Source organism: Vespula pensylvanica, chromosome 3 (assembly GCF_014466175.1).
Source record: "Vespula pensylvanica isolate Volc-1 chromosome 3, ASM1446617v1, whole genome shotgun sequence".
Taxonomy (NCBI): domain Eukaryota; kingdom Metazoa; phylum Arthropoda; class Insecta; order Hymenoptera; family Vespidae; genus Vespula; species Vespula pensylvanica.
Genome location: NC_057687.1, coordinates 7114946 through 7138376, shown reverse-complemented (window position 1 = coordinate 7138376; position 23431 = coordinate 7114946). Strand labels below are relative to the sequence as shown.

At 28.8% G+C, this 23431-nt stretch overlaps 2 protein-coding genes across 20 annotated transcripts; one reads left to right on the top strand and one right to left on the bottom strand.

Moving 5' to 3' along the window:
• Nucleotides 1-200: 200 nt before the first annotated feature.
• On the bottom strand, nucleotides 201-16104 carry LOC122627975 (cytosolic purine 5'-nucleotidase). 18 transcript variants are annotated; one of them, XM_043809712.1, is made up of 12 exons: nucleotides 14849-15111; nucleotides 13897-14015; nucleotides 11387-11573; nucleotides 4411-4500; nucleotides 4112-4185; nucleotides 3802-4015; nucleotides 3292-3715; nucleotides 3051-3207; nucleotides 2737-2977; nucleotides 2366-2603; nucleotides 2106-2225; nucleotides 201-2027 (listed from the first exon to the last, which is right to left on the bottom strand). In XM_043809712.1, exons 2-12 carry the CDS (start codon nucleotides 13985-13987, stop codon nucleotides 1860-1862), a joined length of 2004 nt encoding a protein of 667 aa, XP_043665647.1. In that variant the 5' UTR covers nucleotides 13988-14015; nucleotides 14849-15111; the 3' UTR covers nucleotides 201-1859. The 18 variants fall into 18 exon arrangements, with proteins under 18 accessions (XP_043665647.1, XP_043665629.1, XP_043665632.1 ...); XM_043809694.1 differs by lacking the exons at nucleotides 11387-11573; nucleotides 14849-15111 and adding an exon at nucleotides 15922-16104 and having other exon boundaries at nucleotides 13897-14018; XM_043809697.1 differs by lacking the exon at nucleotides 4411-4500 and having other exon boundaries at nucleotides 14849-15042.
• On the top strand, nucleotides 15913-20716 carry LOC122627979 (O-phosphoseryl-tRNA(Sec) selenium transferase). 2 transcript variants are annotated; one of them, XM_043809721.1, is made up of 6 exons: nucleotides 15913-16049; nucleotides 17620-17800; nucleotides 17894-18167; nucleotides 18242-18617; nucleotides 18705-19201; nucleotides 19275-20716. In XM_043809721.1, the coding sequence occupies exons 2-6, from the start codon at nucleotides 17687-17689 to the stop codon at nucleotides 19538-19540; spliced, it is 1527 nt and encodes a 508-aa protein (XP_043665656.1). In that variant the 5' UTR covers nucleotides 15913-16049; nucleotides 17620-17686; the 3' UTR covers nucleotides 19541-20716. The 2 variants fall into 2 exon arrangements, with proteins under 2 accessions (XP_043665656.1, XP_043665657.1); XM_043809722.1 differs by lacking the exon at nucleotides 15913-16049 and adding an exon at nucleotides 16156-16292.
• The last annotated feature ends 2715 nt before the right edge of the window (nucleotides 20717-23431 follow it).

Below are 23431 nucleotides of genomic sequence, written 5' to 3'. Positions count from 1 at the left end.
CGTACTATCTCTTTCGCGCGCGCTCTCTTTCTCTCTCTCTCTCTTTCTCTCTTTATAATGACGCAATAACAATGATTATTAAGAGTAAAGAAAATGAAAAATGTATAGTTTATTCAAAAATATCCGAAAAAAGAAGCATAATGTGTCGATACTTTTAACAATATCTTATATAAAATATGGTATTGAATAATATAAGTGTATATATTTACTACGTCCTTTATTAAAAATGTAATCAGCTACTATACAAACTATACGATACAATGTAATTATTTATAACTTGCCCAGTTCAAAATCACATGTTTTCATTAATTATTTAATTCAATAAGACATTTTTAACTGCTATTATTGTGCGAAGTTATTACAAAAGTTGTCTCTATTCTAAGAATGATTTTATACAATTTTTTTTTTTTTTTTTTTTTGTTTAACATATCTATCTTTTTTTAATTTAATATCAAACTCTTGCAATATTACATATAACACTTGATCAATTGAATTGACTATTTCGTTAAAACAATGTTAATACATTCTAATGTCAATTATGGAAGAGATCTTCAGTTAGCAATATCAACACTAATACAAACTGCATGAAATCTGAATAATTACTTATCATTATACACGATTAATATTGTCATACTGTTACAAATGTAAATTTTTTATCAAAATCCACTTTACTTCCACTTCTCATACGCATATAGAAATTTTTGATAATTTTAACAAGATTATTTGAATTAGTATAATGAACTAAATATATTAAAAAAGAGTATGCAGTTTGTATAATATTAGATCTCATATAATCAAAGTATTATTATTACACGACAATCTCACTCTATATTTCCTTTTGGCTATTTATCTTTAGACATTTGATCATAACCTTTACATATTTGTAAATATTACTCAGCTAAATTTCGTGTAAAAATGCTTATCTAATAACCAACCTTATCCTATAAATTTTGCATACAATTGATATTCAGCTTTGGCTTCAATAAATATCCTATTCGTATAATTACTGCATAAGAAATAAATATAAAACATATTTTACAAATTCAACAATGTCTTAATTAAATAACACAAATTAGATATATTCAAATATATATATATATATACATCTCTCTTGTGCGAAAATAATCTGTTATAAATATGTAAATCTTAATGTATGTATCTAAATTCGTAAATAATAATAATAGCGATGTTTCATAAATATTATTACATAAAGCTCATGGCCTTCATATACTTCTGAAATAAATATAAATTTGAGATTTTATGTTTATGTTCCACGCATATATAACTTTTGTGAGGTACATATTTTATATGTACATCATAATTAACTACATCTGTTTGCACATATTGTATTCTACTCATTTTTACATATTACTGTTTGAAATTCCAGAAGTCGGTATATGAAAAATTTATAATAAATAACTTCACATATTTAACAAATAATATGTTACAATGTACCATTTACATTATGTTCAGATGTTACTATATTGTAAATGATATAACAAAGTAATTTTGTTATACATTTCTTTCAATACTATGAAAGTCCATAGCCATTTCCTTTATCTAACATATAATATGGTTATATGTAAAAACTGTTAAAATACAATTTTTATTGCAATATAAAAAGAATTATGAAGCCTCGTATAATGCATATAGAATTCGGTAGATTACAAGATATGTAACAGTCGATTGAAAACACGAAAAGCATTATCAAAACATATACATATAAACACAATTAAGTTTCCTGCTTTAGAAATTAACTAGACAGCGTCCTGGACTAATATTAATCTCAAACGAAAAATGTTATGAAGTTAAATTTAATAAATTTTTTTAAGAAGTTATGTAATTAGTATTATAACAAATTAATTACAGTTAAAATTTTTTGAGCACGCCTTAGTACAGTTCCCTTGCTTCTGAGAATCACTATCCTCATCGCTGCAGTCTTCATCATGCGTATGTGTTACATTACGTGGTGTTTCAGGCCTTGCATGTGGAATTTGACTATTTAAGTGATCCATGTATATAGCTTTCTACGGAAGAAAAATCAATTTAAAACATAGTAATCATTTTTTGTGGGATCATATATAATTTAACATTCTAATACTTACAGCAGTCAGTCGATTTTGTTCTTCTTCTTCTTCTGAAAGTTTAAATGTTCTTGATCGACTGATCATGGGTGTTTCCATAACAAATCTTTGTTCGTGAGCAACTGTACTCTCGTGTGGCATCTTCAAATGATAAAAAATAGTCGAGTTTTGAAAAATTATAAATTTTAATATATTCAAGAATTATAAAAATTTAAATATCCAAATTATTAATTTAAATATTCAAAAATTATAAGTTTTAATATATATTGAATAATACTTACGAGCATAGCAGGTGCTCTGAACATGTATGAGAATGGATAATAAATCAGATTAAGGAAAGTAGCAGCATACAAATCTGCATACCTCACTACCTGACTACTGAAAAATGTCTGCCTACTTCCACTGCGAAACAGTGATCCCATCATACCATATGCTAAATCCATTTTGTGCGTGACATCTCTTATGGAAGTTCGAAGTTTAGATATATCTGGTTTTTCCTTTGTGCTACTATCCAAGTTTCTAAAAAAACATAAATATATAAAACGTAAATATATATGTCCGACTACTTCCAAATATAATATTTATTATTATATCTTAGTATTAATTTAATTTTACTTTAGTTTATATGGTAAGAAAAAATAATCATATTTACTTATACATCTCTCCTAGCATTACATCCAAATTTTGCAATTCTGCGAACAATTGACATTTGTCTGTCCATACATGTAATTCCTGAACCAATTCCGGTACTATCAAAAATGTCCTCCATCCTCGAATTTTTTTGCTCTTCAAAATATCACCGAATATATGATCTCCAACATACAATACATCTTTGCCTTTTGCGCCTATTAATTCTGTGAAAACATCGCACGATCCTCCTGAATAGACTTCACCTATAATAGAAAAGAACTTAATGTATTGTATATTATCATATGATTGTATCATAGCAAACACAATTCAGCTTACCTGTATGAAGAGGGCCTTTATGTGTTCCAAGTTTTAAAGCACCAGTTTTAGTATCTACCTGTCGCAAGATTGTACCTTCACCAAAAAATAATGGCTTTCTGGCGTCAACAACAATAGTATCAAAATATGTCTTCCAATTTCGATGTGGTTCGTCAGGCTGAGAAAACATATTAAAGAAATTGATAATTACTTTTCTTCTTCCTTCTTTTTTTATTTAATACAAACAATAGAGATAACATACCCTTGCACCATGTGAAAAATCAAACAAATAGGTCATTATTTTATCAGTAAAAACATAATCACTATTCGTTAACAAAAATAGTTTTGCACCACTTTCTCTAATACGTGTAAGAAACATTGGGAGCCGTTCATCTTTTTTCACATATTCATCCAAGTTCTCTATAGTCTTACTTTTTAAATTTCCATGCAAGTGAATCCAGTCAACAGCATTTCTTACATCTTGGAAAATGCTTTTAAAACTCATAGTAAGTTCTCCTTCTTTAACTCCAGTTTTTTCTCTACTATATTGTGGAGAATTCGTGAAGAAATCTATGAGACATGCTAAAAGATAAGTTTCTGGCAAATTGAACAGCGTATTCAAAACATAGACTCTTGATTCATCTAATTGTAAAAACTTATTTGGATAGAGTTCATAAACCTGAGAGCTAAAAAATCATACAAAAAAATTAATTGTAATAATCACAATAATGATAAATGTTAATAATATTACTCTAGAGTAATTTAAACTCACTGTTTTAAAAATTCAAATCCATGTACACAGACTAAAATATTTCCATAGGCATCAACCTTCAATAAGTTTCCATAAAGAGTATCAAACCATAGGCCTCGTACCGGGAAACTAGGATCATATTCAAATGCTTTAATTTCTTGTGGATATCCCAAAGATACTAAACGATCTTTTAAGAGATTAAATCCAAGCTGTTCATATTGCGGAGATTTATATTCTAAAAGAATACAATTATTCTGTAAAACGCTGAATTTTGTGACTTATTTTTTATTTATTTATTTATTTTTTCCTTTAAACGTTTAGATATACTCACCCGCCAATGTATAATCCATATCAAATCCATAAAATTTGATATTTTCTAAATGAAGACTACGATTAACAAAAATCCTGAAACAAAAAAATTATTTTTAAATTATTTAATTGACAAACTCATCATTGTTTTTACTTTTATTACTTATTATTATTATTATTATTATTATTATTATTATTATTATTATTATTATTGTTATTGTTATTATCATCATCATCATCATCATCATCACAATCATCATCATCATCATCATTTTGTTAATATCATTCTCGTTAATGTATACATATATTCATTTTTCTGACCTATTTGCAGCAATTTTTCTAGCCATCATGCTAATAGTTCCCATATTCTCTACTTCATATGATGGATCACCTTCAATCATTTGTGGATATCTAGTAAAATCAGAATCGCTTATTTTTTGTTGTATTCTTCCATTAATACTTATGCTACCCATGTTTAGAGTATCGTTAAATATCTTAGTATATTTAACAATGAATAAATTTTATATGAACGAGAATGATACGATTGAGTTTAGAATTCAATGATATAATCGAAAATTTGTCATTATAAATTAATTGAAATTTGTATTATTTCATTTATTCATTTCTCATTGACTTCTATAATCAGCTTCATCATTAAACGTTTTTCGTTTGTTTTTGAAGATCTTTATAAAGCAAATTTTATTAACGAATAATTCTAACGGGTAACTTACTCGTTTTGAATATGTCGTCCATGACTAGAAGTACCTGTCGCTGGTACCGAACATTCATTAATACCTTCTAACCACATTTTTCACGATATCATATCAATGTCTCATTCTCGCTGTTAAATCAATTTTATACGACGATTAATTTAAATTAAAAGTATTCTCTCGAAAAATTTCCCGATAAAAAAAAAAAGAAAAAAGAAAAAAAAATATGCAACGAATAACTTTATTATTGGTCAATTACAAAGATTTCAGAGATTCGAAAATGCGAAAAATTGAAATCGTTTGAATCGCGTATCATTTATTTTCTCATTTTCATTAATTATATATTCATTTAAATTTCTATTATTTTCATTTATTTACTATATATACAAAGAAAATTTATTCTTATAAATCATTTTCTATTAATAAATTTTGCATAATAAAATATCAACAATACGCACAGTCATATTTATACTCGAACATTTCTAGATAATCGCAAAATTCTCAAAAAGATATAAACGACGATATTAATGTAATTGCTAAGAATAAAAGATAATCGGAAAATCTCTATTGAAACAATAAAAACTTTATCTCTAAGATTTTCTATGATTCTATCGTACTCGATCAAGTTCGATCAACGCGAATAAAAAACTATCAGTTACTTTAGATATTTGATAACAACCAAACCAGCTGTTATATAGACTTTATAATAACCAAACGCATAATGCCGTACATACATCTTTCGTGTCAATGGACCAATGTGAGAAGAAGGTTAAGCGAATTATATAATGAAACACTTCGTCGTCGTTTAGATCATATATAAAAAGAGAATATCGTTAATGAAAAAGAAGCGACCAAAGGGCGTGCATTACTGAAGACATTGTAAGAATAAAAACTTGTAAGAATAAAATGAAAGAAAGAGAAAAAAATCACTTTCTGAAACACATTTCGATAGTTGAAAAATATTATAGTACAAAATATAAACCTTTCGTATTTCCATCTAAAAACTAATTATAAATAAACTTTTTAAAACTAACGATAATTCTCAAGGACAAAGTGGCATGCTCTATAAAAAAGAAAAAATAAAAAAGAAAAATATAAAAAACGATCGCTTGAAGACTACGATTTATATATATTATTATAATTTATCGATCGAGTAATATGTCAAAGACGAGACTAACAATTATACTTTATTTTTTCTTATTTTCGATTTACTTTCCGAATGTTTCACCTTCATCTCGAATAGAGATAAGATCTATTTATTTAAAAAAATTTTTTTTGTAAAATTGCATTACTTTTTATTCTTCGTCAGGATACACCACGTGTTCGTAATACACAGGAAATGTCAATTTATTCGTTCTCCGCTGCGATCTACCGTTTATCACGATTACAATGAAAGAAAAAAAAGAAAAAAGAAAAAAATAAGAAAAATATAAGAAAGAAGACAATTATCGTCTAGACAAAGAAAAAAAAATAAAATAATAATAATAACCTAATCCTAAACGACAATGAAATTTCAATACAACGCCGAATGAATTTCGAGTTATCTCGATACTTCATTCGAGAATCATCTCGAAGAGAAAGCTACAAAGCATATATACAACATACATATGTATATTCATACATTCATACGTACATACATACATAGATACATACATACATATATACCTACATACATACATACATATGAAATAAAGCTTAAAATTTTATTTACAGAATAAAAATATTACAGAAAAAGAAGAAGAGAAAGAAGAAAAAGACAAAGAAAGAAATATATAAAAACTGAAAATGCACGTTTAAAGTTTCTTCTGCGTTATCAGTTGATCAAAAACCATGTTTAAAGATAAATCCAGACACTCGTTGTCGACACAACGCACATACAAAGTACCGACGATTCACGGAGATTTTTGCTATTCGCGTGGGATTTAAAGTCTCGACGAATCGAAATGAATGACACGCAGAAGCGACGTACGCAAGTACATACGTCGTTGAAAAGAGACGAAGAACGTGTACTCCGCTCGATGATCAAACCTCGACTGATCCCCACTGACTCGGACGAAACAGTTAATAACACAACGATGAAACTTAATTCATCGTCTTCCGGACACAAACTTTTCTTTCATTCTCCAATCGGAAGCCCTTCGTGTTACCCGTTTCATACACACGTATATACATATATACATACACGTACAAAAACACATCACCCATCATATCCATTTTTCCCCATCGACCTTGGAAAAATTTCCAACCTATATCTAACCTATAACTATTATTGACAACGATATCAGTTCGATAATAGTTTCAAAAAATTTTACGGTATGTAAATTATTGTTCAAAAAGAATATTTTTTTTTAGATTAAATGTCCTTCCTTAAAGTTCGTTTCTAAAACGATAAAAATTCTCGTTTATCTTTTCTCATTAATCGTTTAATATCGTCAGAGTATTTATATAATTAAGAAAATCATTTTTATTGATTCATCGAGTAAGTTATTCGTCACATGTATTTTATAATACATTATTATTCAATTTCTTTTTGAAACAATACTTATCATTAGATTTTAACGATATAAAACGATACTCTAACATTTACAGGGAGTTTAATAATATACAAATACATATAAAGGAAGATACAAATAATATTTACATTTCAACGAGCTTTCGATCTTTCTCTCTCATTCTCTCATATTCGATAAGAGAAGTTAGACTATACGTGCTACGACATATATACAGCTACGACATGCTCGTACAAATTTGTGTAAATGTGTTATGAAATGACTCTCCTTTAACGATTTGATTTATTTATAAACCGACCGAATCAAATTCTCTTCTGCGTTTTATTCTGATGAAATTTCTCGGACAATGCTCCTGGTAATTATAATATATAATAAAAATACATTACTTTTAAAGTAGATATAGAAATTATTTAAAAAATACATTTTTTCTTCATTTGTTTTCTCTATTAAAAATAGAATATCTTATCATAAAACGATAAATACATATCTACCTTCTATGAACGATAGTCATAAATGATAGAGTTCACGGATAGTAATCTCTCTCTAGACATTCATTAAAGATGAATTTGTATATGTGTCCACTTATATACATATACATATGGAGACTTATATGTAACATGTTCGTCAGATAAATTACGAGAAAATTTGTTAAAAAACATTTGCACGACTGAATCAGTTACAGAATACATATAAACATGTTTTTTTTTAATCGTGATTTTTTTCGAATTATATATTCTTTTTATGAGTACCTATAATTTCTTTTTGAATATTTATATAGTAGGAGTCATTTACAATCAAATCATATCAAGTAAAAAATTGCTATTACGTATCATTTACGAGATAATCGGCATCTTAATGACTAATAGATCCACACTGCAATTCATATTACATACTATACAAATACATTATTTTTTCAAATCATGTAATCCTGCATTTTGAAAAGTTCAAGGTCAGTGATATTGTTCAATGTAACCGATTGCAAAATATTATGTAGTCTAATGATTATTTTTCAAATTGTATAAAAAATCAAGTACTTTAATAAAATGATACAAATGTGACCACTACTATATAAATATTAAAAAAAAAAAAAATTATAAATATCCATTGGGAAAAAAAAAGGATGACCTTCATAATTCGAAAAAATCAAGAATAAAAAAAAAACATTTTTTACATGTACTTTGTAGATGACTCAGAAGCCATGTAAATTTTTTTCTTGTAACTTCAATCACTCGCGATATATTTGCTCGAACATATATGAACGGACACCCTGTATATGTTTGTTTCGTAGAATTGCTGAGATATATATACGGATGATCATATTCTTTCCTTTTTTTTTTTAACCTATCTATTCGAGTTCTGTCGCGGTTGATCACACGTGACCGAATGACCGCATGAAAAATTGTTCTTTCCCGGTAAACGTGTTTTACGAAAGAAAAAAGAAGAAAAGAAAAGTAAAAAAGTAGAAAGTGAGAGTCGTTAACTTTATAGCACCTTTTCACGTTTAATAGTAATCTTTAGAATAGCTTTCATTCCCCGTAGACCTTGAAAGTCTCTAATTACTATACTACGATGAGAACACCTACGCCTTGAACGTGTTAGTTTGAGATATCGACTTTTCGTTAAGTCGGTCAAGTACCACTATAAAAGAGGATGCAAAACTCGTTCGTATCACGAACGGAAGTTATGCACTTTCGCCGCAGCTCACGAAATTTATTTATTGTTCTTTTCTCTCTCTTTCTCTCTCTCTCTCTCTCTCTCTCTCTCTCTCTCTCCCCCTCTCTCTCTCTTTAAAGTAATATTTATATAGGGTAGAGCAATTGAAAAATCAATTACTTTTTTTCGAAACTTTTTATAAGCTAATATTTTGTTTTCAGATTGCAAAATTACAAACTTGGAAACTCTTTTACAATCTGAAAAAAAGAATTAGCCTAAAGAGTCTCGAAAAAAAGTTAATTGATTTTTAAAATCACTTGAGAACTTTTGACCCATCTCTGTAAACTTGTGCGTGTTGAATATCAACATACGTATCTTTCTCGATTATAACAACTCATCGATCTTTACACGTTATGATTGCATGTTTCTTGTTCCTTAAAATAAAATCGTTTTTCGGTCGAGATATGGTAATTATTTTATTCGTTTTCATTTATCATCAATGAAAATGAAGAGAAAAAAATAAAATAATTTCGTTCAATAAGATTATTTTATCCAAATATTATTTGCTCGAAGTTGACAACGACGAAAAAAACTGATAGAAGAGTTTTATAAATTAAACAGGTAAAAGAAAGATGACGTCAAACTTGTAAAAAGTATATATAACTCGATCGAAAAACGAACTTCGAAGTATGTACACTTTATCTCTCGTTCTTTTCGAAAACTTATTTATTTATTTTATTTGGATATATCACGAGGGAACGATGATGAAATTAGGAGTAAAAGTTACAAACAGTAATTTGTTATCTGTTGACCAATGGAGAAACTCCTATATTGGTCTTCTTATTATCAAATATTTTTGGAAAGTTTTATTATTTTATCGAATATCGAAACAGGATAGGTAGATAGAAGCAGAACTATTTTAACGATCTTGGAATGAATGCAACATTTTCTAAATATAAAGCGTAAAATTTAATTCGAATGTATCGTCAATGTCATCCTGAATATTTCTTCGTTAGTAAACGTAAATTGGTCCACGTCGCATTGCGGAGGCGGTCAAAGCTCTATAGAAAAGGAAAAAGAGAAAAAGAAAGAAAAAGAACGAGTGAAGGAAGTCGTTGGCTCGAATCGTAAGTACCGTGAGAACCGGAATCATCTCTTTGATTATACATGGAACAACATAATCACCGCAACGCTATTCAAGGCCGTTCCAAGAAAGGTGATTCATCATGTGACCGTGAACATTGGCACGTTAACGATCGTTTTAGAAATTTCAATGTAACTCTTAAAACGTGAGAAAGGGAGAACGATAAAATTAAACGAAGTTAACGATAACATTGATCATTTCAAAATCGAACGAGATGTTTTCAAAGTTGATGATTGAAAAACTTTAATTTCATCATTCGCGAATTACATCACGTTTTTGTTCTTATCAGAATTTACACAAGAAATAAATGATAACAGACAGAATACATATACATATATATATATATATATTTACACTCTCGTTTCGTTAAAATTTTCTCGCGACAAAGGTCGGTTTAAATGAAGGAGAATAATAGGAAGGGGAAGGACAAAGGACCCGACGAGGATTCAATTGAAACTTTAAGAAAACAAAGATATCGTTAGAGGACGTTGGATCAGTTTAGATAAAGAATCGGGAATGATAATTGAATAAAACACAAAGCACATGCAATGCGTCTTCGCACTAAAGTGACAGAGTCTTGGCCAAAGAACAAGATTTATCGAGTACACGTAGCATTGAGAATCTTTCGTATTTGGCTTGACTTTTTGATTTCATCGTATAATCCTTTTAATCTTATACCCCTTGTTAAATACCTTCGTAGATTTGTGAACATGACGATGGCCTTATGCCATTTGGCGACAAAAGATCGCAAATTTGTAAACGTCATCTCGCTAATCTTCTTAATAAATCACGATTCTTGACGATGATCGATGAGTTAGCTTCTATCAACTAGTCGACGAAAAACTCTCAGGCGACTATGCGTTATATTCATAACATTGCTGGAAAAATCGTGGTAATGTGCGTAAGCGAAAGCGACGACTGTTAAAGAAAAAAAGAAATATAGATTTATCATTGATCTCGAAAATAATGAGCTCGTGATATACATTCTCGTATTATTATCGTAAGAAAATTAAATCTCGATCAATTTTCGATTATAGAAAATTATATGAAAGAAAAAAATTATAAATTTTTTTTTCATGTATATTAAAACGAACTCCAACCTCGATATTATTTATTATTTCTTTATTGTCCTCCCTTTTTAATTCATTTTTCACATGGTATATATTAATGCGCATTCTAAAAGTTTAATTGTTTTTTTTATCTCGTTCGACCTTTCATCTTTTCTACTCCCCTTTTCCCACGTTACTTGCCATTCACAAAACGAACTGATTGACCTTTACCTGTGACCTAGTTCCCTCTTATCACTCCACATCCCATGTGTTCCTTCGTTATAACTATCCAGATCATTCTCATTACGATCATTTCTGCTCAGGTCGATTCTGTGAGGCAAATTAAAGCCAAGTATGTTGCTGTTAAGTAATTCCTCCGGGAAAACTGTCTCATCTTGGGGAAATCGTATTCTTCGGCCTACTCCATAAAATTATTTTCATTTGTAATGAAACTTCGTGTATATGTGCGTGGAAAATTGTATATACATATATATATAGTTTACATATTTTGTGCATGCATGTATACAGACATAAAAATATGTCTTTTGTTTTCTGAATATATCAAAATTTAGTAATAAAACAAAGAAATAGAAAAATAACGAGACAAATAGTCAATACAAATGAATACGTAAAGAATTACCAAGACAACAGGACGATGTAATCACTATGTCAACGTTTTGTTGATTCATAATACAATATGATGACACAACTTATACACTCCACGTAAAAAAAAAAAAAAATAACGACGAAAAACAACAAAGTGACACTAATTTGTGTGACCAAACTCCGAATTCTTTCCAGGAATGAAAATTTCACTTAGAATCTGATCAGTTGAACAAACGACTGAATAATGAGCATCGACGATCGAGAATGTCAGATAAATTTTCCAAATGAACAAACAAATAAGTGGGAGACCATAAATGAAAATAAGTGATTGTGATAAGCAGACTCTTTACGGATCGTGAAAGGTCATTTGTGTGACGATAAGAAAGAAAGAATGAAGAAGAAAAAAGAAGAAAAAAAAAGAATAAAACGACTTATTGCAAATTTCAAAGGCAGTACTTATTTTCATAAGTCAATGCAAATACAAATAAGAGTAATTGTCCTAAAATAAATGAAATTATATGTACGTATATATACAAATACATATATATATTCCATTATTATTATTATTATTATTATTATTATTATTATTTCATTAGAATTATATTATATATAACCATATTTAAAGTGTGTACGATATAAAATATATATGTAAAAATATATTTTTTATTATATAATTACGATTATATATATATATATACATATAATCATATTTAACTATTACAATATTTAAATAATGGCAAGTCACACATACGCGCGCGTACGTATACATATATACACTGTTTCTTACTATAGTACCTCAGTTTTTACAAATAAATAAACGTAAATAGACGTCGTGAAATCCTTTCTTTCTTTAATTCTCAATCTTTCACGTGACGAAAAACTTCGATGATTCATTATTCGTTAACATTTCTAAACGATCTGTATGTTCATTTCCAGGCACAAACAACGATAATATAATCGTATGATCGTTTAATCATTCGTTTCTCGAGCAAAAATAAAAGAACAAGAAGCATGATTAGAATAACAATGATGAAAGAAAGATAGGTAGAATCTTTTTCCTAAAATTAAAAAAAGAAAAAAAGAAAGAGAAGAAAGGAAGAAGAAAAGAAAATACAAGATAATAGAATATTTCGTAAAACATAAACGTATTACAAATTTGTTTCATCTCGAGAATCGAGTCAGATTTTCGTTCTCTTTTCGATGAGTTACACGCTTTTCCAGAAATATCTTTAATCTGTTTCTCTTTCATGTTTTAAAGAGAGAAAGAGAGACAGAGAAACAAAGAGAGATAGGTAGCAGACAGATAGCAGGCAGGCAGACAAGCAGGTAGCAGACAGATAGACATACAGAGAGAGGGGGGAAGAGAAGGAGAGAGATAGAGGAAGGGAAGGAGAGGGGGAGAGAGAGAGAAAGAGATAGAGAGAAAAGAGAGAGGGAGAGAGTCTGTAGTGAACAGAACTACAGAAAATATCAAATTATGTAATCGATAAAGATGAAGTCTACCGAAAATCAAATTACTTGGATGAATAATTCATCAATACATTGTACAAATTACCCACCGACATATCGACAAAGGAAGTAAATAATTATAAAAAATAAAAAAGAAATGAAACATTTTGCACATGTATCGAATGTTTATTTATATGAATGTATGAATGAATCTTTGTTTTTCCCCCACAATCATGTTCGTCAAGGACCACGTTGAATTTAACTATACGACGACCATGACCTTACTTTACTTCCGTTTTTGAATTTTTTATCTGCGGTGTGTGTGTGTGTGTGGTATCGCGTGGGCGCGCGTGCGTACGTCAAATCGTTGAAACATAGCGCGCTCGCGCACGGGTGTACGAAGTAAGGTGCAATGCAGCAAGTTTGGATCACGTCACGACATACTTTCTTTATTCTTTCGTAACTTCTTACGTTATTATCGACGATTCGAAGATTAAGTATCTTTTGAGTAGCATTCGACTCGTAGTTACTCTCATCGTAAATAATAACATTTATTACACGTTCGTAGCTCACAATAGAATATGAGAGAAGAGAAAACAAAGAAAAAAAAAAGAGACAAATATAAGACGGTATATCTATCTTCGATGTGCCATTGGAGAAACTTTCTAATGTAATTACTTACTAACCTTTGACTAGCTTGCCGGTACCATTTTTTGTGTCCTGTAGGATCATTATCATTTTGCGGTGTCGATGGTGACACGTTTCCATGATCACCATGCGAATTACAGTTCTCCAGTTCCATGATCAACTGTAAAAATGTTAAGAAACAAAAATAACGTGTTCGTTGACAAACTTTCCCTTTCTCAAGTTTTATATTTTGTCAATGAACGATAAACGTATTTTCATTATTTTGATTTTTAATTTATCAAGAATTAATTGTTCTTCATATTATTTATAAGAATGTTTTGAACAAGTTATTTTGCAATAAGACGCGAAAGAGAGTGAGGTTAACCAAGCTGTTACAAAAGCTGCAACATTTCGCAATAAACCTTTATCAACGCATTAGTATTAGTCAGATAGTACTTTTTATTTTTTCATAAAAGACAATTCAATTACGATCGTATTTATTATTACGAAATAATTTCGAATTTAATAATCGAAAAGAGTTGGAAATAACATATATACTTGCAAATACAAAACCGATTAGATCTCATTAACTGGACATCACTATTGGATTGCAGACAAAGTAGCAAGATTCGATTGATTATTAGAAAACCTGATACGCACTTGTTCTTTTTGATTATATCGGATTGTAGATGACACTTTTTTTAATCATTATCACGATATTCCTTGTAAATAAATATTTATGGAAATGTCTACTTGTTCTATTATAGATAGGGTATCATATGTTATCATGATGCAAAGATAATAGATATGAAATTATTAGATAATTAATTAAAACAGAACACAAGAAAAAAAAAAGAGACGATAATTAATTCGATGAAAAATAAGGAATTAAACAATTGAACGATTCTCTCTTTTTCATCGTTATTTCTATTCGTATAACGCTCGAAAATTGTGTGAACAGCCATTTCTTTTGTTCTCGCTTCCAACGATAAATTGAATTAAAATTCGTACCTAGCAAGATCGTTCGTTCTACGTAGAGTTCTTTGAGAAAAAAATACAGCGTAATTTAAAAAGTGTTCTCTGAAAATTTCTAAATAGAATTTATCGGGCGCCAACCTGTCATCGGTAGGTACATATATCGAGAAAAAAAACACGATCACAACCACGCACTGTGCAGATTTGTCGCAGACTGAGGTCAATTCACTGAACTGCGTTGACCTCGGTGCAGGTGTACCAATCGAACGGTGAAAAATGTAACTACATTGATTCGTACTTTCTTAACTTTAGGTGCGCGCCAAATCTTATACGTTATCCTCGTTTTTCTGACAACGAAAGAAAAGGAAAGATAACACATACATCTTTCGTAGCGCGAATCAAATTCACATAGACGATGAAATAATTGGTTCTTACGTTTTTTTTATTGACCAATGAGAATGCGAGAATAGATTGTATAAATGTATTTGGAATCTCTACACAATTTCGATCGAAATCAATAACTTCGTATCGATAAATTTTAACGAATGATTTTTACAAATGACGAATCGATTTTCAAAGATTTATTCTATAGGAGATCAAATTGATTCATCGATCGTTTATACTCATCTCATTCGTATATTTAATTAAAATACACATAGGTATACTATACCGGACGATCGATAAAAAATATCGTAGTGAATCTATAAGAATTAAAATTATCATTATAATATTTGTGCATGTAGAAAAATTTCATATTTACGCGCGTGATTTGTTTTGGAATATGCGCGCCATTTTTTGCGATTGTATCATTGATCTCATAATAGAATTCACAAAAGAGAAATGAATAATAGAGGATGATAGGAATAGGAGAACATTTGAAAAAATTATATTAAAGAAAAAATGGATACGTTTAAACGTTGAAAAAAAGAAGAATAAAAATTATAAGGTAGGAAAGGAGGTAAAATGTAATTGAAATGGTTTAGTCGATCGATGACGATCGAACTTCACGTATTCCTCTTCAATCGATGTAAGCGATCGATGTATGATCGAAAAATGAAAAAGATGGTATATAGTGATAGTAATATAATTATCAGAGAAATGATTTGCACCTGCCGGATGTTTGAAGCGCGGATAAGACGCGGATCACTTTGACCCATCGAGGCAACGGACGACGAATTCGTCCGTAGCGCCGTGTGTAAACCGTCCGTCCGCCGTTGCCCGAACGCCAAAATCCGAGGTAAAAGCCCGTACTTCGCAATTTTCGCGAACTTCCACGCGTCCGTAGTACTCATCGCGTTGAGCACGATTGGAACGTAGACTTCGACTCTCCTGTGCACGAGCAATTACGTTGCATCGTTTCTGTTGCGTAAAATTAATCCGATTTAGGTGACCTCGACGTAACATAACCTATAAATCCGCCTTGGACTACCGCCTCTGCCCGTCGTTTTGATCGTTCTTTGGAAGCTTACACGAGCGTGGGGTATCGACGCATGTAGTCCTTTTTTTCAAAAATATATTTTCTCCCTCTTATGAACTATCCTCGAGGTCTTCTCGACATTTTCCATGTATTATTTGGGGGATGCTTTCTATCGAGAGAGCGGGAAGCTAACTTCGACTCTCTTGGGCTTGCGGCCCAACCCACTTTTTAATCGGTGATTTTTTTTTCTACGTCGATTCTTTAATTCGTCCTACGAACGTATTATATTTTGAAAAGGGTCTCGTCGAAGGATCAACGAACGTTCTTCGCATGACAATTTGACAATCGAAATCCTTGCGTTACGACTCTTTTCCTTTCTACTTCATTCTTCTCTCGATTTCCCTCACAATTTAATATTTTATCCTTTAGGCACCCAATTAGTGCGATGACATAACATAACCTTCCTCTCCATGTGAGTAATGAGAGAGAGAGAGAGAGAGAGAGAGAGAGAGTATATGTTTGTGTGTGTATGTAAAGAGAGAGAGAAAGAAAGGGAAATTATTTAGGAACATTCTTTTTTTTCGTTTATTTATTTATTTATTTATTTATTTATTTATTTATTTATGGTTACATATTAAGAAGATATAATTTTGTAACATACTCGTATGTATGTATATATTATCTCGTCTTTTATCGTATGTTTCGTTCCATTTATTACGCACTTATCATTGTTACTTCTGACATTCAACGCGCGCTATTTTTCTTGTCATATTTTTTGTCATGTAATTAGTATCATTTTTATTTATATTTAAATAAATATTCATTTTCGTACTATACAAATACTAGATTTGTCAAATTGATTTGTTATTTCTATTTTGTTACCGATTTCTTAATAAATTTCTTTTCCACATAATCCATTTGTGTTTTATTAGTCTTCTTTATTCATTTATATAGAAAAAATGATATATTTTTACATAGGATATATTTTTACATTTAGGATATATTTTTTACAATAATTCTAGGATCTAACATTACACTGTAATAATTATTCATTAGTTGATTTTATTATTTATTTATTGTCATTGAAACATTATTCTCTTTAATAAATTATATTTTTATTTATTTATTTTAGTCGTTAGATTTATTATTTATATTTATTCATTACATATTATCATTCAATATAAATTTATTTCATGTTAAGTGAAGAATTGATTATGGTGTATTATAAATGTAGTTTTTTTGCACACGTTTTTAAACTTGTGTAAATATGATTAATGTTCAGTACACAATATTTGTTGATCTTATTATAAGACAATAGATATAAGTAAACTACAATTTTTTATAATATATCAATAATAATTCATTGCAATTTCTTTTAATAATTATCAAGCAATGGTGTACTAAGACATCGATCTACATAATATTTGCAAAGTAAGAGTATTAAGCCAGTCTGAAAAATGAATAATCAAGCGTTCAGTTTGGCAGAAAAGCTTATACCTTCTACATATGTGCAACAAGGTTTAAATGCAAAGAAAACTCGCGAAAACCATATAAGACATTTTATTGAACATGTATGTATTACTTGTAGCTATAAAATACTATATCAAATTATATATTTCTATTCGTGAATAGAAATGTATGTTATAAATTTTTACAAAACATAGAGACAATGGCCAGAAGAGGGATGGGATGACGCAACAATAGAAGCTTTTCTCTCTGATCTTTCGCAAATGGATAGCAACAATTTTCCTTCTAACTGTAGTGTCGGAGAACGTGAAGCAAGAATTGCATCGAATATAGTAGCAAGGAGACATTTTCGCATGGGGCATGGAATTGGTAGATCAGGTGATCTAGAAGAAGTACAACCAAAAGCTGCTGGTAGCAGTCTCATGTATAAATTAACAAATGCTTTGGTACTGGAAGTAATACGTTATATGGGTAAGAAAAAGAATATTTTCTATATTGCATTCTTTTCTTTTTAGAAAAATTTAATTAAACATTCATACTTGTAGGTGTAAAAAGTATAGCTGGTTGTTTCTTATCTCCTATGGCTACAGGCATGAGTTTAGTATTATGTATGTTGACTCTCAAAGAAGGTAGACCACGAGCAAAGTATGTTTTATGGCCTCGAATCGATCAAAAATCAAGTTTCAAGTCTATAATTACAGCAGGTTTAGAACCTGTAGTAATAGAAATGCAAATAGTTGGAGATGAATTAAAAACAGATATGCAAAGACTTGAAGCCCAAATGGTAGCTCTTGGAGAAAGCGTAGCCTGTGTACTTACGACGACAAGTTGCTTTGCACCTAGAGCATGTGATTCGGTTGATTTGATTGCAGTTTTGTGTACGCAATATAATATACCCCATTTAGTAAATAATGCCTATGGGTAAGAACTTAGCAATGTTCTTTTAACGATTCCTAAATATTTCTCATACAGGTAAGAATTAGGTACATTTTACTATATTGTTAAAAGGTTACAGAGTACAAGATGTATGCGTCTCATACAAGAGGCATCGCGTAAGGGGCGTGTTGATGCATTTGTTCAAAGTACAGATAAAAATTTTCTTGTACCCGTGGGTGGCGCAGTGATTGGATCATTTGATAAAAGCCTTTTGGATCGTATATCAAAAATGTATCCAGGTCGTGCAAGTGCAAGTTCTACTATGGATGTTATGATAACATTGTTGAGCCTTGGTATAGCAGGATATAAGCAACTTATTGCCGAACGTAAAGAAATGTATTTTTATCTTAAAGAGGAACTTGGAAAATTAGCAGCAAGGCATGGAGAACGTTTATTAGATACAAAAGGAAATCCAATATCAATGGGGATGACATTACAGTGTTTAAGTCATCAACATGATAATAAGCAAGTTACGACCCTAGGATCAATGTTGTTCCTTCGTAATGTTAGTGGTACTAGAGTAATCACTACAACAGACTCTAAGCACATTGTTTCGCACAAGTTTGAAGGTTGTAATCATTATTATCGCCTTTCTTTGTTTGTCATTGAACACTTGTCTATATTTTAAAATCATATTTTTAGGATGGGGTGCTCATAACAGTAATTATCCAGTACCGTACCTAACTGTTGCTGCAGCTTTAGGTATGAAAAGATCAGATGTTGATGCATTTATACAAAGACTAGATAAAGCATTAACAAAAGTACGAAGGCGATCCGCTTCAGTAACTCCAACAGCATCACTTGCTGGATCCAGTATTAATGGAGATGCTGGTGGTGCTGGTGGCCCAGGTGAATCCAACACAGCTTCAACCAGCCGAGCAAGTAGTAAAGATAGTTTAAGAAAATGAACCGTAATCAGCGCAACTGGTCAGTCAAATCAGCACATTAATATTAATTTGTAAGTAGTTTACTACTTACAATTAATAAATTTTTCATATCTCTGCATAATGACTTGTATTAAAACAATAATCTTTAACTTGATTATAAAAGTGGAATATTTTTCTATATAATATCATTTAAAATTTACATATGTGAATATAAAAAATCTTCTGCTATACTATTTTTTTTTTATACATTAATTAATAATTTTTATTTCTCTATGAAAAAATATAATTATTTGATATTTAAAAATTTTTCTTAAAAAATTTATTATTTTTATATTATAAAAAAATATGACTCATGTTTTTAAAACGAATATATAAGATACAATACATGTTGCAGAAATATGGAATAAATAATGAGCTGATCTGTCTGTCCACTTGCGTTGTGATATTGTCAATTCCTATCTTAAGAGACAAGGCAATGGGATGTTAAGTAAATGATATTAAGTGAATGTCAAAGTTAATGCAAAGGAATCAAGAAATAAGAATACAACATTTTCTTAGTTATCTGTTACAAGATATTCAATTATATATGCGCTGGTCGCAAAAATCATTATGAATTGTTTACAAATTTATATTTTTTGTGAAACAAAAAAATGAAAATTGTTCTTGTGTACAATTTACTTCTAGCTTATATCATGTTGTAAGATATAATATTAAGTTTTATATTCTGTGTTGTATAAGTAGAACTTCTGTAGATAATTCATAACAAATAACGAACTATTGTGTTGCCATAATTAATCTTAATAATATTTTTTCATTATATAATTTTGACATACAATTTATTCCTATAAATATTGCTTATATAATTTAAAAAATAATTCTATATTTGAAGAAAACATATTAATACAAATGTTTGGTACTTTTGTTTTCTTTTAGGGAGAATTATATGTCAAAGGAAATAGTGAGATTATATGTTACTGATTGTAAAAAGAAACTTTAATGATAATATAATTGCCTGATTATATCAATACAGTAATAATACAAGTTTGAAGCATGATACATGAAAGTTGAGCACATGCTATAAAAAAAAATCATAAATAATTTTTATGAATATCAGCAATCTAAACAACATTTTTTTTTTTAATGTTTGAATGATTATAAATATATTATTATAAATATTTACTTCAAGTTTTTGCAAAGATATAATATTATCATTTCATGAATCATGCAATACTTTTTAATATGTCTCTTTAAAATCCAGATTATTATTATTAACATAATAATAATATAATTGAAAATTTTGATTTTTATTACATATATTTATTCCATTAGAAAATCTATTATATTGTGGTTTAATGCAATATGAATTATGTTTTGTTAAACAAGGTAGAAAGTATAATAATTCATGTATATTATGAAATTGCTAGTACCACATGTCCCCATTTAACATCAGCTAAGAAAAGTAGAGAGAATTAATAATAGTATATACTTCAAATTTAAATTAAATAATACATAATACCATACCAACTGAACACAATCAATCATTTTTTCGATATATATACACATATATATGTAAAAAAAATATAAATATATGTATACAGATGTGCAAACAAATTTCACAGTAAACTACAGGTATGACAGCTTGATATTAAAATCATATGATAATTAGTAATAATTTGAGGAAGAATACATTTCAAATATTCAATCAAGTCTAATAACAACATCAATAAAGAATGCTATAAAATAGAAGAAAATACACTTCTCAAAATTTCTTTTTTTTATAGATCATCTAAGTAGAAAAATATATTTATAATTGTATGGATTATTAATTAGAAAAAAATGAATGCATAATGATCTTAATGTAGAATAAAAGAAATATGTTTAGCATAAAACATATGCATTAGCTATTACACTAGCTCGTGTTTAATCGAACGTTTCTTCATATCTATTAATTTTCTAGTCTAAAATATTCTCATGAACATACTTGTAATTTTTTCTTTAGAAAGAAAAAACGACATTAGATATGTTAATATTCAACCAAATTCCCAAATAACATAAAATCTGTTATTTATTCATGTCGCAATACATAATACTGTTAATATTACTACCCAAGTTTATAAAGATACATTCATTATTGATACTGATTTTGTTTGCAATAAACAAAATTAAACATTTTATACACACACTGCTAGTTTACAGATAATACGCAAATTTTCATTAGCATTGTTCAAAATGTATTTATAACTAGTGTTATGTTCTTAAAATATATTTATAACAAGCCAAAGACAAAGCAATATTATGCATCAAAATGATAAAAATATTAGTCATATTATCACTTTATCATTAAATGAGTTGGATGCTAGGAGAAAGCATTTAAACTATATTTAATTATATGTTTTGCTTAGCTTTCTTTTATAATTATTAATTTAATTATTTAGATTTAACATAGTTCTTGAGAAAAACATTAAGAGATAGAATTGTTATTATAAGCAAATCATATGTGCTATGATAAGCTATATATATATGTGTGTGTGTTTATATATGTATATATATATGTGTGTGTATACATACATATATCTATACATATATATATAAATATATTAATGTTACAGTAATATATTTACTATCGAAACTGATACTTAACAATTATGAAAAGTACTTTAGTATAAGTGGTATCATCATACCAATGACTTTCCTATGTAAATAAAATATAATTTTTTTTTTATTTCTTTCTGATTATAAAATCATTAATCGTTAAAAAAGGCACCTAATACATATATGCATACATATTGAATTATATGCCTTTTACACAAACAACGATTTTATGGACCTAATGTTCTACTACACTTAAGTTTTCTATGTCTAAAAAAGTTAAATTTGTTATATCATTGTTACTTATAATGCGTAACTATATTGTTGTTCAGCATAAAACATATGTAAGTTATACTGTGTAATTTTAAATTTATTGCAATGAATGCATACATTCAGAGCATTGTTTATTATTCAAAATGTTATAATAAAACTATTATTGGCAGACTTATATTCGATTGTTCATGTTAAAAAAAGTCTTTGGTTTTTGATATAAATGTTCAAGAAAAACAAAAAAAAAAGAAAAACAAAAAAGAAGACATTGCCAATATTGTATATAAAGTGTTGTTTTACTGAAGTTTTTAAAAATATATCTAAGCTATCTAAGATTTTAAGTGTAAGTTTTGATTTGGAGAAAAAATGATATCAGTGTGAAAACATTGATAATAGAATATAAAACGTATATAATATAATATTCATGGGTCAATAATACATTATGTCGTCTATATGAGTAAATACTTTTAAACAGATACGATCTATTTTCTCCTTTTATTTATTATATTTTATCCCTTTGTGCTTATCTACAACGAAAAAGTTGTCATTGCGCGACGATAATGTTTATATGTGTGAAGATGTAAACACATCAAACACAAGTAAGCGAGAAACACAACAGATCATACTTTTCCGAATATATAGATTACTAGAAGTGTTATATGGTATAACTTGATATTGTTTTCAGAGATTGGTATGTGTTTATCATTTTATAATAATAGAGAAGTAGTTAATCAGATATGTGAATAAAGTCTTTTTTTAAAACTAATTATTCATTACTTTGCTTATATATATATATATATATATATATATATATATATATATATATATATTCTCATATATATAATTTTCTATCATTTACTTATATTTTATAATTTTAGTTATTTGATAATATCTAATTTCGATTAAGACTGTTCATCAACTCTGGTTTTTTAATAATTTATAACATCAATGAATCCAGACATAATTTTTGATCGATTTTGATAATAAAAGTCTCATTTTTAAAAACAATGGTTTGAGCGAGAATATGGCTTTTTCTGAACTTTTGAAAAGGCT